The sequence below is a fragment of the Falco rusticolus genome, chromosome 3, assembly GCF_015220075.1.
Source record: "Falco rusticolus isolate bFalRus1 chromosome 3, bFalRus1.pri, whole genome shotgun sequence".
In the NCBI taxonomy this organism is placed as follows: domain Eukaryota; kingdom Metazoa; phylum Chordata; class Aves; order Falconiformes; family Falconidae; genus Falco; species Falco rusticolus.
This window is the reverse complement of record NC_051189.1, coordinates 91917737-91933781: the sequence shown is the minus strand read 5'-3', so window position 1 is coordinate 91933781 and position 16045 is coordinate 91917737. Positions and strand designations below refer to the sequence as shown.

Below are 16045 nucleotides of genomic sequence, written 5' to 3'. Positions count from 1 at the left end.
CAAACCAAACATTCTTTAAGTTTAGGGGGTTTTATACTGCATTGTAGTTATACTTGTATACTGTATAATTGGTATGAAATGGTACTGTTCGGATGTAAACCTTGAGACCATTTCAAGACAGGCATTCGGTGTAAAATACATTCGATTTAATCTCATTTAAAAGAGAAGTATAAAACTTCCATTTTCTGTTTGTTCTGCAAGCTGGCAGATCAGGACAGGAATAGGATGTGGCTGGCGAAGCTGTCTCGTGTTGTCTGTACCTGGAGAGGTCTGTCTTTGGAGAGGCTGTCAGTGCCGTGAGGGTCTGGTGGAGCTGCTGCCTATGTGCCCGACACCCAGTCCTCCCAGTACTGGTGTTTTCCTGGTGGTCTTTAAGGAAAGATTTTTCTGCATGGGAACTGTGATCTTGGTAAGATACTGAGGTACAGTAATTACTGGATATAGCGTTCCCATTTTGTGGTCACTGTGCAGGAGAACTGTGTTTGCACTCTCACGACTGCACGTGACTCCCAAGGTGAATCCTGGGGGAATCGCCCAGCAGCTCCTGCTGCCGGGAGGAGCAGCCCTGCTCACCTGCATCCCTCTCTTTCTACTGGCTTTGACATTTGTCTCACTCTCTTCAGCCACTTAATCCAGCCAACAAACAATTTACTCTGCTGAGCTGATTTTCTGCTCTTCTATTGAAATAGCCAATTAGGGGGCAAACAGATGCAAATGTCAAACATAAATGTCAGGGGAGGCGAGAATGCAGGAAGGTGGGCTTTGCTGATGGGGTGGCAGACTGCATGCTGCCCAGCGCTGTCTTGTGAAAATCCGAAAGCATAGTTGTGGCCCTCGAACAGCACAGCCCGTTTGAAGTTCCTGCGACGTGTTGCTGCCTCCTGAATTTTTCTAATTTCACTGGTTTGGTAGCTGTGCTCAAAATCAGCTGTGCCCAGCTGATGTGGCTTAAACAAAAAAATTCAAAAGTACCTCTTGGAGTGATACTCCCAGCCCACCACCGCCAGTTGCTCTGCTCTGTCGTTGAACAAATCCACCTTAGGATTGTTGCGTGATTGCAACAGCGGTGGGACTGATACAGATGAGGGAGTCATAACCTGCAGCGTGCTCTTTCCTCCTCACACCACATCGTCCATGTGCATTCGTGACGAGCTGTACATAGATGAGTTTCTCATGTACGGCAGAGCACGCTTCAGATGAAGCAAAGTCAAAAGGGAAGAAATCAGGGCATCGTCCTGTGAGGAAAACTGAATTCTTGAAGTATAAATTTTTCTAGTGGAAGCATGCAAACTTGTCTGACATGGCTACAGTCCTTGGACCCCAAGGAAGTTAAAGAAATGACGAGTGAGGAATAGTGCATATGTGGCTTCCAGCTGAGCTGGCCACCCTCCCATGGAAAGGTCAGGGAGGGGAAGAAACTCTCTTTCACTCAGCTGTTTTTTAATGGGAAGTCAAGGTCTCTTTTTCATTTGGAGTTCTGAAATATTAGCAGCAGACCTAGCAAAGATGGATGTATGAGTGAATGGCGGCAAACTGGTAAAAGGCACATGATGAAGCACTAAATGGAAAGCATGGCATATGAGGGCATGGGACTTAGGAGGATGAGAAGATTGCTTAAAAAAATAATATATGTTTGTTCTTTGAAAACTGTATTGTTTTGAGATGGAAACTTTCTGCAGAAAATGCTTGAATGCTCTGGCATCTGCCTGTGCTGGAAAAACTGTAAATGTTTTGTTCTGGATCAAATTTAATACCTGTGTTCTCTGGAGATAACGTGGGGCTTTCAAATGCTATACGTGTTTTATTCCTCATGCGTGGATTCCTAGATCTTATATTTTCACTGCAGTTTCTTTCCTTGTTAAACTAGTCTGTTGTATCATGGGAATCCTTAAGCAATGAAAATAGACTTGGATGAAAGTACATGTCAAAATATTAAAATTTCTTGTGGGATCAAAACCCCCATCCTACACACAACGTATATCGTGCACTTGCATACAATAGCTTCATTTCTCTTTTTCTGCATCAAGTTCTTAGTGACCAGAGACTGGCTTACGGAAAATGCTGACTCAGCACGATCCAGGACACCCTGAAATATTTGGTGATACCTGGGTGCTGCACAGGTGTGCGGCGACAGAGGCAGTTGCTCCCAAGATCTGCAGACATTAGTGTCCTCTGTTATGCACCTGGTAGCCCCATGAGTATTCTTTCCTCCGTTCATTTCAGCTGGGATAACTGAGGGTGGTAGTCCAAAGCCTCTGGATGTGAAGTCAGAACCTTTCTTTGGAAGCTTCTGGAAAGCCTGTGAGCTGTGGAGTCAAAGGTGAGAGATGCAGGGCTGCCTGGATGCTGCTAGAATTTACTGTTCCAGAGGGAAACAAATTCCCAAGCGCTGCTTTTGGTTTTTCTTCATTTCTTATGTATCCTTCTTGTGGGGTTTGGAAACATTTAATCCTGTGTACCTTATCCCCTAAAGGTGGCCTGTTGACAAAGCACAATGAGAGACTGGCAGACACAATTTGCAGACTTAGTTATCTATGTGATGATAAGAATGGTATGAGATCAGGCGCTAGATTTACAGGAAGATAACACAGGCTTTTTAATTCTGCAGTGCTTGAGTGCTTGACTCTTTGCAATGTTAACACACTGCAGGTGACGTAAGAGATTTCATTTTTGAGTATGTGCGTGATCTCTTAGGCTGTCTTAAGGGACAGAAATTCCTTACTGTGGCATCAAGTAGTTTCTCTGTGGATATGGAGCCTTTGACTGAAGTGAGAGAGGGCAGTAGGATGAGGATTAATGTGTTGGTAGGCTGTCCACTGTCATTTCCATCGCCTGGCTTCTGGTGGGACTAAGCACCCTGACACTGCTCGTGGTGCTGGGGCAAGGGACAGGGAGGGAGCAAGCTATGCTTTTGGGAATATCTGCTTTCAAAATAACTGGGAAATGAGATGGCACCCCCACATTGTGTGTGAAGCCATTGCACAAGAACGTAGCGTTGCCTCTGTGAGAGGCAATGCACTGTGCATCTGGTGGGGACACAGACCTGCTGGCGCGCACCTCCATGACACGGGGGTGTTTCTGTGTGATAGCCACAAAGTAATGAAATGTGACTGGAAAGCACAGGGAGGGTGCAGGTGGGATGGGTGGTGTGTCAACCCCTGGTCCAGGCTGTGGTCTCTTGCTTTCCTAAAGTAGCATAAATGTTTGTTTTCTGGTTTGGTATGTTAGTGAAGGATCACATAAATTGTTTGTGTGTGCAGACTTTCTGGCATAAAATCTTATTAAAAAGCAAACCAGCAAAATTTCCTAAATTCTTTGTTAATGCATTTCTTTAATTCCCAGGTTGAAATGTAAAATTGAATTATTTCTTAACTTAGGAAATTTGTTTAAAACAGAAGAGGAAAAAAGGGTTAAGTCTAAAATGGTGCTATTGCCTTTAGGTGTCTGGGAATGGAAAAAGATTATGGGATGCAGTACAGTCAGCAAATCACTTGTGATCCGATGTGAGTGCTCCTCACCTGAGCAAAGGCATATAACGCTCTGTGTGTGTGTGTGTGTGTGTTTGCCTTCCTGCTGACCCTGATTTCCTGACAGTGCCACTTAATGGCTTTTGCTTGTTTGGAGACAATTCCCCATCCGTGCCAGGGTGACCTGTCCCTGGAACGCCCTCCACCCTAGCAGTCACCACTTCTTCCTAGAGCACTGAGGGTGCTGGTGGCAGCAGCTGGCATTAGCATTGCTCACTGTGTTTGGTTTCTCCATTGACACAGCTGCTTAATGAAACACCTGATGAGTCAGTGTTAACTAATCTCAGTTGAGGGTATGGCTGTCACCTTCCTGGAGACCAGGGAGAAGTTCTGTCTGTCTTGAGGATGCTATGAACCAAAGAGATACGGTTTGCATGCAGCTACAGCTTCTTTCTTCATGTAATTTTATAATTCAATACCTGTAGGGGTGGCAAATTGAAGTAAAACTGGCACAACCAGAAGGAAATGTAAGTGCCCCTCGCTCCCTCAGGCAGCACTTTTATATAAGAGGGACACTTTAGAGATTCATATTGAAATTGATTTCATCTTTCTGCCCCATTAAACAAGCAATTGGTTTTCAACGGTGGTTCACAGATGACTCTGAGTCAAAGCAGGCTGATTAACTGGAGGACAGCCACCTTGGCAATTGTCATCTCCTGTTTAATACTCACAGTGTATAGTGGTACACACATCAGAGACTTAAAACTTCTCCCCTCAAGAGACAATACAGTAAATTAATCTGTTGAGGAATTGCTGAGATTCCAGCCTCCCTACCAACTTTTTCATTTAACCAAGTTAAATACTGCTAGCTGGAGTTGCTCAACTGAATGACGCACAGCCAGCGCTGCAAGACTTTATTTTTGCTTTTTTTTTTGCATTTCATATCTATAAATGGGTGTGTTGGAGTTCACTCGGGTTGAATGCACAGAGGTGAAACTTAATTCCTGTCAGTTAACAACAACTATTCCTCATTCAAACAGAATATGCTCTGCTTTTACTCACAAAGCTAGGTGATCTTCATGTGTACCTATCAGGAACGGACTTTTTCTCCAAAGTTATGATGTTCTTGAGGGCACGTATGCCCATCCCTATTCTGAATGTCTGGGTTTGGGGTGTTCTAGTGATAAACCTGACTTCTGAAAGGCCAAGGGTGTTATGGAGCATCTGTTCAAAATCCAAGGGATCTTATCTTTAGTCTCCCAGTATTTGTCATCCTGATTATTTTGAAATAAAAAAAGATGTATTTAAAAGTTCTTAATCATCTTGGTGATCCCTCTTTTGGCTTGTTGGTTGGTGAAGCAAATGTGCTGTAGTCTTAAGGGGGCTGAGAAGAGAGAGCATGGGAAGATGGAGGAAGCTGCTACTACTGTGTACAGGGTGCTTCTTAGTTATGTTTTCTAATTTATTCCTACAAAGGGAAATTAATGAAAATGGGGGAGTTCAGATGGCTATGTTGCTACCTACAGGGAGCAGGGAGTGAATCTACAAATTGAACTACAAGGTTATTGGAGTACTTATCTGCCTATAATATAGGTATAAGTCCTGAACTACTGAATATTTTTATTGCTGCTGCTTTAATAATTAATCTACCCTTTGGAAGCTGCAGGCTTTTTGTCTAGGATTAATGTACTCTTAACATCGCAGCGTCTACCACCTTGTCCTGAAAGTGAAGTGGTATCACAAAAATCTGCTACAGGGGGCTTGTCCCATCTTTGACCGCATGTTCATATGTCTTCATAGAAAATGTTTTTAATCCCTCTCTGCTGCCAGGTTCAGAGATAAAATCTTTAGTTCTGTTCTGCAGATCTCTTCAATGTTAGCTAGGGGGGCTGGTCTATTAACAACTAGCAGTAGTAATGGCAGCCTCCTCTGAACTAGGCTATGAAAGAGGCATGTTCCTGACTGAGATGGCTGTTGCATGCCTGTCTCTAGCTAGGAGTGGGGAAACACCCTTAAAACACAGATCTTGCTCCTAGGGGATGAGCTTCCCCCCCTGTGAAAGGCTGAGTCAGGCTCTGTTCAGGGCCTTCCTGCGCTTTCTGGAGAGAGACCTTGCGTGGCGAGGTGGGATTCGGATCTGTCAGCAGGCACTGAAGGTTGTTGGGGTGGGTGTGCATTATGTTTTTCCTGTCCTGTCTTGTTGGTGTCGAAAGGTGACAAATCGGCACGTCTGCCACAGCGAAAGTGGTGTGGAGTGGGGTGCTCAGCTGCTCCTGTTAGGTTTCCCAGGATCCCATTATGTTTCCTGGTCTTGTTCTCTGAAACGAAGAGCTTTTGCTTTTTTTCAGGTGAGAGAATCAATATTGTGTACTGCGCTTTGCCTGTGCACCTTTCTGTTTTCCGTTAAATACGACTGATGCCCACCATGGACTGCATGTTGTACCACCTGGCTCCAAGGTGCAGTTGATGAGAAAGAATCTCCATCCACACGCTGCACATCATGCTGGGCAAGATGGGGTGAGGGCAAATGTCTTTTACGCGTTAAGGCACATTTGGTTGGTGGATTTCTGATCCCTGTGTTGAAGAGGGAAAGGGGAGCGGGACTGGGAGAGTGGCAGAGGCAACACACTTGTTTCTCAAGGTAGTTTTTGTGCCTCCAAGAAGGAAAGTGTCTTGCTGAAGGCAAATACCTCGGGGCAACCAATTAACGCAAGCCCTCCTAACTATGGATGGAGGGATGGGTACTCCTAGGATGGGTTTTGTGGGAAGGTGCAAGAAGCAGAAGGAATGGCTGTGTTTTTTAACAAGGTTTGTTTCCACCTAGTACATGGGGTAACTTAGTGGCCAATACAAGTCCTTTGAATTGATCCCCTCCCTACTGTATTTGTATTTAATTTTTTCGTATATATGCAGAGCTTAAATTCTGAAGGTCTCTTCAGCACTGGCAATTGCATCTAAATGGAGTCTTCCTCAGTGGGTGGTAGGGTTTTTTTTTCTGTTCATAGCAGCCCATGCAGTTAAGAACACATGAAGTTTTCCTTCATGGCTGAAACCATGTTTTACCCCAGGTTTCCAAAGGCAAAAGGCAATTGTTTTTTGCCTTACTGAACCATTTTTAATTCAGTTGTGGCGTTCTTCAGTCTCTAAACAAGGTCATACAGGTTGCCTAAAAGTAATAGTACAGCTCGGCTGTATGGCTACTGCCCAGCCTTGCTGGTGGGAGGGTGATTCTTTCTGAATCAGCAAAGAAAATCGGTTAAAACCATGTCTGTGCTCCTTTGTTCCCTGCGGGTGCTGTTGGTAACTGCACACGTGACGAGTACTGGCTAGAATTGATGGCTGGTAGAAAAAACTGTATTATTTTTCAATCTGATGCTTGAGTTCTTTGGTAATTTCTGTCAGTTTGCAGCAAAATGTCTACCAATAAGGCAAGGGTGTCCCATCAGAACAAAGTATGCCATTCCCACAGTGATCACAGAAATACAAGGCTTTTCATTTCATTTTAACTGTGTTTGAACTCACAAATTTCTAGGATTGCTGAGGTACGCAGTTTAGCTTGGACTGCTGCTCTCGCAGTGACACTTCAGGTCATCAGAAATGCTGGTGTTTTTGTTGTAAAGCCCTATGGATTTTACCTTAGAAACAAAATAACTACTAATTTGATTCTCTAAAACTTAGCTTTCCTGTAAGAGACAGCTGTATAAAATCAAACCAGATCCCTAGCAGCTTGCATTTTAGTTGTGTTGGTCGTGGAAGACTGAGTTGGATAGCACAGACTCAAGTACCCTTCTTTCCAGGAGCTGAAAAGGGTGACTTAGTGCCAGGATTAGACACAGCTTCTCTTAGGGAGCCAATTCCATGTGCAGCGGTCTACCACGCACAGGTTCACGAGAGGTTTGTTTTGAGGCACACACTGGTTTCCCTTGCACCGCCCCAGCTGTAGCCCGTCCACGCTGCAGGGGTAACAAGCTGCCTCCCTTGCGTTAAGAGTGAGTCAGTTTATCCCTTCTCTCTGGCTGCTCCACATGCACTGCCCAACTGACCACTGTCTGTAATTACTATTTGAGCTGTTCTCAGATTATAGCTATTTATTTGTCTTGGAAACTGGCCAGTGTTTTCCATGGGATTATTTCTCTGTTAAAGTTGTTATAGTCATGATGGCTTAGGCAAAGCAATGTAGCTGTTAGTTTTGGGGCACCAAAGGCTAATTCAAGACTTGGAAACCTTGCTGTACAGCCCAGAAGTATGCATGTCTCCATGTATGGGAGGTAGTAAGTGTCTCTTGCATATATGACCTAATGTTTTGCCTTCCTTGAAAATATGGGGGTTTTTGCTTGCAGAGATCAGTGCTGTATTGTGATAAGGGAACATGCTCCAGGAGATGATCTTACTAATTTTTCGTTAACTGCTAGCAGAACAGAACAAAGCAAGTTTTTGCTGCATGGAAGGGCAAAACTAGCATAGGAGGAGGACCTTCAGCAGTCTAGAAATGCCAAATTTATGGACGTGGGACACCTTGTTGGTAAAAGCATCTGATTAAGCAGGTCTCAGTGGACAATGTTTGTTTCTCAGTTCGCTGCAGTGGCTGTTTCAATTAACTTTCTCACTTGTGTTGAAGATGTCCTAGAGTGCCGTGAGTGCAGGTGGCAAGCTTTGTTTCTCCTGAGGTAACGGTTTTCCTTATTTGAAGCCAAAGGAGGCCAGCAAGCCAAGTTAATTTAGTGGGGGTTTAATCTATGAGGTTTCTGGTGCTTTTTTTCCGTAGCAAAAGCTGGCAAAGTATGGAAAGGAATCTTGGTGACCTCATAATTGAAGAAAATGAGACGGCTAATTATGTTTAGGAGGGTTGCTTAGTTTGTCATAAATATTTCTCCTTGCATTTAAGCCCACAGAGTTTCTTTTTTAAGAGAAGAATTCAGGGTGGATGTTGCTGCAGTCTGCAGACTTCTTGCTTTTCCTTTTGTGTGTTTCTGTGTGGTTTTATTTGGGAAGGTAAATTGCTAGGTGAAACAACCTGCCTTGACAGTTGACAGTTCTGGGAAAACAAAGGGTTATAATTGCCTTATCCCACAATGAGACTTGAAAGGTTTGCCTGGTCTTGGCTTCCCTTGCCCTCTGGATGGGGCGCAGAGGGATAGACAGGGGCAGGAAGGGACGCTGCCCTTAGGGTGGTGCCTGCTGTCCCCTGTCCACAGGAGGAGCACCACAGGGCAGGTGGGACCCCAGAGGCTCCCCTTGCTCTGTTCCAGCTCTCCTGTTCAGAAATGCAGAGGAAGCGAGAAGAATGCTGTGCATTGCAGATGCCCGGGTATTGTACTCTAACCAAGCTGGGGGGAGGAGGAGGAGGAGGCAGCTGGATCCAGATTTCCTGTTGCTCTCCCTCATCTGGCTCTGTTTCTCTCCTTTCCTACCCCCTCATGCCTCTCCCTAGCTTCCTGGCAGCCATATCCCATAGCATACTCTTTTTCACCCCCTTTCAGGCTGTGCCGAAGCACAAGGGAGCCTTTGTTGTAGCTGGAGCGCTCTATCTGTATGCTGTGGAAAGCATTACAGCAGCGCCTGTATTTAAGGCTGCACTCAGGGATGCTTCAGAGGGGAGCTGTGTGGCTGGTACCCTCTGAGCCGGGCAGAACAACTGCAGGGGGGCTTAGGGGACACAGGAGGGATGCTGTAACGTGAACTGCCTGGAAACACACCGGCAGTCACTGCAATGGAACTGTTTCTGCCGAGCAGCTGCTGCATGTTCACGTAGCAGCAAAGCAAGTCTTAGGGTTTCTGTGAAAGGGAAGAGACTCTGTCGACATCAGCCAGTGGTACAGAGGCTAGAGCAGTGGTGGCTGCATTGTCTGCCTGGAGAAGGAACACCTCTTCTCGAGGGACTTCTCAGCTCCCCTGCAAGTGTTTTCCTTCACTGCCCAACTCCTAGTCTGTGCTGTGCCCTGCAGCCAGCCCATATCCCTGTTCCTATGGCCCAGCATGCTGTTACATCGGAAGTCACTGAGAAGAGCTGTCCTGGGGAGGCCACTGGCAGGAGAACCCCTATTTTGAGTCAGCATGTTGATGTTGTGCTGCAAGTGCATCTTGTTCAAAAGATACTAATTATAAATTGGTCTTAGGAGACGAGAATAAAAATATCTTTAGTTGGCTTGTCTCTGTAAACAACCTGTGATGCTATTTGGAAACATGGCATAGTTTTCATGTTGCAGGGAATGCGCGTGCTGGGTGTGAAGGACTTCGGCAGTCATGGTGCAGAGCTTCCTTGTGGTCAGGCTGACGAATAAAGCAGGGAAAGGATTTTTTGAAATACCAGAGATGGCAAAGTGGATACTTATGAGATTCTTTTCCACACAGTTTGGGGGAGAAATCTGAGTTTCCCTCAGAACTGGAGAAGGAAGGATGTTTATTATACCAAGTGTATGCCATAATATCTTCTTTTTTATGTAAGAAAAGGCCCTTGAAGCACCTTCTCTGTCCTGGCCTTACGCATTTGGGTGGAATGTCTCTTGTGTGTTGCAGGAGAGGTTTTGCTTCTGTGTGTGCAAGAAATCAGCTGGTGTCATAAATCAAATGCAGCATGTACTGTCATCTGCAAGGTAACGTGCCAGTAGGGGGAAGGGAAGGGGTGCCAGAGGCAGGAGGGAGGGAGACATGCAGGTAATGCAACTTGCTGTAGGTCATGGGCTGACCTGTGTTTTGCACTCTACTTTTTATGAAATGGGCAAAATACGAGGAGAGGAGGGAGGAGTGGTTGACAGCCCCACTTAAGCATCGAATTGGAAGGCGCTTTCGGACCACATCGATAGTCTTGAGGAGAAAATGCCTGGAGTATTCAAAAGGGTTTATCATCTGAACTAAATTATTCATTGGGATATTAAAAGAAGAGTATGCAAAGATGTAAACTGAGCATACCCCACTGTGAGCTGTAACGAGCTAAAATACAGGCATGGTCTTGGGAAAAGACTATGGATTCTCAATTAGCTCAGTGCTGTTGGCTGCCTGAGTGTGTATCAGCACCTTCTGCACAAGGACGATGCCAGCCATTCATCAACTTTGTACTCATTTTTCAGTAGCTTAAATAAAATAGGATTTAGTCTGTATTAGCAATTAGTCTGTATTAGCAGCAGATAACAGCAGTGCCACTTAATAGAGCGCTGTAAATCTGGTGAATAAGTAATGGCAATTGGAACCTCTTTTGCTCCTGTTGCCTTGTAATGCCCCTAGGTTTTCTCATTTGTTTTCTTCCTCGTTGTTTGTCCTGTAAATGCTTATAGCTAGCTTTCTGAGATGTCAGCCTCCTCTGTGTCCCCGTCTTGCATCAGCTCTGTTTTCAGCTGTTGAGTACATATATGTTTGAATCTGTTTCCATGAGCATTTTAAAAATTGATGGCTTCCACCTTGAGTTCACAGATTCTTTTTTTTAACCATCTTGGTTTAACAGTCTATTTTCTGACTCCGTTTTAAAGGAAGTGGGAGTCTTGCTCCTCTTGCTAGAGCATGACCACTTGCATGTATCCTCTCTGCATTTCGGAGCTAAGGTGAATGATATGCTGAGAGCTTTAGAATAAATAGGTGATGATGAAGAGATTTCTCTCATCTTTTTTTTTTTTTTCTTGGGTGGTTTGGTTGTTTTTTTTTTTTTTTGTCTGTCTTAATGCTATTGTGGAAAGGCTGTGTTGGAGGACCAGGCCTTGCAAGGTTTTTTCTAATGCTGTTAAGTCTGTTTTCTCTGTTTGTCACTCATAGTGCTTCAGGCAATATCTGTATGAACTTGAAGGTCTTGCCTTGACTTTGATGACAAGCTCAGTTGTTACAGCAGTGTGATTTAATTCTGAAAAATGCTAGGGCTTGAATAGAAGTCAGTCTGCATTCAGGAGAGCAGTCAATATGCTTGAAGTTGGTCAGCTTGTAAGGGGGAATTAAGTGTTTCCTGGGATGAAGATACTTTTTTGTGCATTTCACTCTCTCTCCTCCCCCCTGGCCTGCTTCTCTCTCCCTCATATATTAATTAGTAATAATCATGGTGTGGGTGGGGATTTGTAGAGCCAGAAATGGAATGAACTAGAAATGACCCAGGAAACTTCTGCCATTCTGCATGTATATATAGCTCCTAGACAGCCACAACAAAGAAGATGCTGCTCATTATTTGCCAAGTAACTTTGATGGAGGCATGAATAGAAAAATGTACGTGAATATTTCTGGAAGAGAATCTGAGCAAGAATTCTAAATTTGGAAGTTGTTTGATCAGGTTTTAAATAATGTTCAAGAAGTCCTTAACAGAAACTTTAAAAAAAAAAAAAAAGAAAAAAAAAGAGAGCGAGCAAGAACTGTTCACTGAAGAATTAAAATCCATTTCAATTTTAAATGAAAACCTGAAGAATTTGGACAGGCACGTCTATTAGATATACTTGGGAAGGTTGGGGGAGGTGTGGAGAAGTCTCCTCCTGAGAAGTTGTTCTGTGTGTTCTTAGTGCCGATATCTCATATGGTGCAGAGCTCATCTGCAGCAATAACAGGAAGAGAAAGCTCTACAGAGAGCTGCAAAATATGCTGATTCAGGGATAAGAAACATTTTTTTGGAACATTCAGGTTGTGATAGTATTTTAGACTTCCTTCATTTTTGATGAATTCATTTATATTCAGTCATGCTTCTTGGCAGTATATTAGTTTCCACACTGTGAGAGTCTGATTCTGAACCTGAGAAATACCAGTGGAGGAGGGAGAACAGGGGCATGTAGGTAGGTATGCAAATAAAACATGAAAAGCTTTCTGCAAGGAGGAAGACTCTCATGCAAGGTCTACAGTGGAAGCCACAGGTCGGTCTTATTATTATGCATAGACTGGGAGGCATTGCAGAGGCCTCATGTGAAATTGGGAAAGTAAGCACACATTTCTGTCCCCAAAATGATTAGGGATGGAGTTGTCCCTATCTGTTTCACCTGGAAAAAAATTTAGTTCTATGTCCCTGACTGCGTAAAGAACTAAATAGTTATCACTGTCATCTGTGGCTGCAGTTCTGAAATGCTCTGGTTTTGGTTGGATGACCTTATGTTGGTGGTGTTCAGACACCTTTCGGGTCCCCTTGAATTTTCAAGTAGTCTTGTGTCCTGGGACAGTGCTGTAATTGCTTGATCTAGCCTGGTCCATTGCTTGAAGTCTTTAGAATTGTAGGAGCCTGCACTTAGCTCCGTTTACCAACTGCTGAGTTCAGGCACTTCCTTGTCTGATGTATTTAGGCTTTTTGCTCTTAGTGTTCCAGCTAATTTGGCAAGGCTCTGGTTTTATGACACTTCTGGCTCTGCACAGGGGTCCATTACTGTTCATGCGGCCCAAAGGAACAGATGAAAAAGTGTCTGAAACCTCAGCACTAGTAGCTGTGTCCAGCAGGACCAGAGCCCTCTGCGCATGTAGGGCTGTGGCACAATGATTCTGAAGAGGTGCGCTTTCTGTAAGGGCTGAAACCGTTTATGTCCTCTTTTTGTTGTAAGAGGATGATAGTTTTGATTGCAGCATCATTCAGATTTTTTTAAAGGCACGAATCAGTGGGGTGTTGGCCAAACTGTCGTAGTTTTGCTTAATTTTTTACCTGCACTTTGGGGTTGTTCCACTCCCACTTCATTAAAACTGGGAAGGATTTCTGAGGGAAGAGTGTGTAATCTCAAATGTGAAGTCTTTTCTTATAGACCGCCATTCAGAAAATTAAGCTTTTTTTTCCCCTCCCCCCTTCCCTCAGTCCAGAGCATAGCCCAAGTTGATGCTGACAGGTTGACTGTGGGAACAATTAAGAATTTCTATTACTGTCATTTTAAAATTTACAGTGTTATTACACCACAGTTCACATGCTGGCCTGTAAGCAGTGGTATAAACTGACACAGGTAACAAACCCTCATGTTCCCAGAAGCTTCTGCACTCTGGCAAGTACATGAGCCACATGAAGTAACTGGATGCAGATCGGCACATTGCTTCATATAGAGCTGAGGTGCATAAAAGTTGCAATTGCATCATGCTCGAGGTGAGATTCCCTGCCTACTGGAATTATTTTATGTATGGGGAGGACAATCAGCTCTGGATCATAACTGAGAGACATCAGCAAACTGTGATCTTCAAGTCTATTTGATTGCAAATGAGAAGGAAAAAACCCTTAAAAAAACACAACAAACCAAAACCAAACCACAACTACCCAAAAAATAATAAAAAAAAAACCAAACTAAAAACTCCCAAATAAACCACTGTGTGTGGGCTGACTGTGGGTTTGTGGGGCTTTTGCTTGTAGCTGCGATATATTTATATCTGTTTATTGCCATATAGTTGGCGTTGTGAAAAACTGGCGTCTTACATACAGAATTACGCAAGCCGTTTTATCCTGAGCCCTGTTCTTAATTTCCCATGCCTCTTTTATTAGTAATTGTCATGTACCTGTGAGCAGAGGGGTGACATACTGTAATATGTGAAGTAAAAGCAACTGCAGTAAAATCAGATGACTGACAGTAAGGGGGGAGTGCAGGGAAGACAGCTTGCTTGGCTGCCAAATTGACGAGGCATGTTAGTTGACTGGGCGCTTTTTCTTCTGTTTTACTTGGTTTTAATTGTGATCGCCTGGCTGGGCTCTGTCTCTAGCTGAAGTGTTCATTACTTATGTCAGGTAGCACTCATTTCTTCAAAGTAAATGCTTACAGCCACTTGTATAAGTAGAAGGGCTGGGATGGTCAGAGGGCTGAAGCAGCTCTCCCACAGGAGAGTCAGGATGAGAGAGTTGGGGATGTTCATCCTGGAGAAGAGAAGGCTCCAGGGACACCCTGTAGCCACCTTCCACACTACCTGAAGGAGGCTACAGGAAAGGTGGGGACAGACTTTACGAGGGCCTGTAGCAATAAGATGAGGGGTAATGGCTTTAAGCTGGAAGAGGGTAGATGTAGATTAGATACTAGGAAGAAATTCTTCGCTGTGGGGGTGGTGAGGCACTGAAACAGCTTGCCCAGAGCAGCTGTAGGTGCCCCATCCCTGGAAGTGCTCAAGGCCAGGCTGGATGGGGCTTTGAGCAACTTGGTCTAGTAGAAGGTGTCCCTGCCCATGGCAGGGGGGGTGGAACTGGAGGGTCTTTAAGGTCCCTTCCAAACCAAACTGTTCTGTGGTTCTACAATGTCTGACAGGACTGATGCAGAAATACAGGTATCAGACTGGTTTTGCCATGTTCTCCGTAGTCTTCTGGGCATCGTCACACACAACCATTGTTACAATGTGCACTGCTGCTTCAGGTGTTATTTTTATGGTGTTTAAGCTTCTTCTCAGGTGCTGAGATGAAACTCAGTTTGCTAGTTTATCTATACCGCTAAGCCTTTGGAAAGAATGGGGAGGATATTTTGATTCGCTTTCATTTTTACCCTGTGCCAGACTTGAACTGATCACCTGTGACAGTATAGAATGAACCTTGCAGAAGTGCAGGGAAGAAAATTCTTCCTAGTCTTGTGTTCGCAGAGCTGAGAGCGTTGAGCAAACAGGCTTTCAAGGATTCAGCAGAGTTTATAAGTAGTAAGTATGAAGTGGTTTTTTTCCAGGCACTAAGTACTGCATAATTGAAACTTTGTTAAATTGTTGAACCAATTTATATAGCCTTCTCAAAAGCAGGGGTCAAGCTTTCTTGGCACAGGCAAACATTTAACACTTCTTTTTATTTAATCCAAAAAATCTTTCCTGCTGGCAGCCAAATTGCCCATGTCATTTTGTGCTCTGTGCTGCCAACACATTCTCCCTTCTCCGTGGTACTTACCTCATATAGTACATACTAACTGCAGATTTTTTTCTGAAATATCAAACCAACTTGATCTAAAGGAAAAATAATTTTATTTTTAAGTAATTGCAGCTTTCTATACATTTCCTATATTAACTGATTCTGCACTCATAAGACCAAATCTGACACTACAAGTAGCTTTCTTGGGAATGTGAGAGAAGAGTCGTGAACAACTTGTGGTAACTGTTAGGACTGGGTGGACATCAGAGGAGAATGTCCACCCTTGCTGCACCAAGGCTAAAATATGGATCTTCTTAATGGGCTGGTAGTTAATTTGGGGAGTGCAGATCTAAACTGAACTTTCTGGATGTAGTTCTTTCAGGCAAATTCCGTTGCTTACTCAAACTGGTGACAGTGTATGTTAGTGTTAATCAGAACCAAGCCATTATAAGCACGCTGGCAAGTCTCCTTGGTGTGCCGAGAAAGCCAGACTGCTTAGTCTTGAAGGTGTGACAGCTCCCACGAGAGCAGTGAGCATTTCCATTAGGAGTGTCCTTTCTCTGGCTTTGTAGTTTAAAAGCAGCTCTGTAGCTTGTCTCCTGCAGCTGTGTCAGGTGGAGACTTGTCTTGTGGAGAAAATATCCTGAATAAAATCTTGCCACATGGTTCTAGCACAAGCCATAGTCAGAAACAGCACTCTAGATTTCCCAGCTTTACCTTAAATGTTCTGTCTCCAGGCCAAGATGCTTGTTATTCCATGTAACCAATCTTTTTTAAGCTTGTTTTCCTAAGAAGATCAACTGATGTAGCTCATTCAGCCACTGTATCCTCCTGCTTGCTTCAGCATTTTCTC

At 44.1% G+C, this 16045-nt stretch overlaps 1 protein-coding gene across 5 annotated transcripts in view; it reads left to right on the top strand.

Moving 5' to 3' along the window:
- Nucleotides 1-16045, top strand: part of SLC22A23 (solute carrier family 22 member 23) — a 113643-nt gene that overhangs the window by 37324 nt on the left and 60274 nt on the right. The window contains exon 4 of one of the 5 annotated variants that reach the window (XM_037382336.1): nt 2224-2370. The exons of the other annotated variants lie outside the window; for them this stretch is intronic. Coding sequence (XP_037238233.1) covers nt 2224-2324 — 101 coding nt within the window. The 3' untranslated portion in view covers nt 2325-2370. Of the gene's footprint in view, nt 1-2223; nt 2371-16045 lie in introns of those variants that run through there. 5 annotated transcript variants of the gene reach the window in all.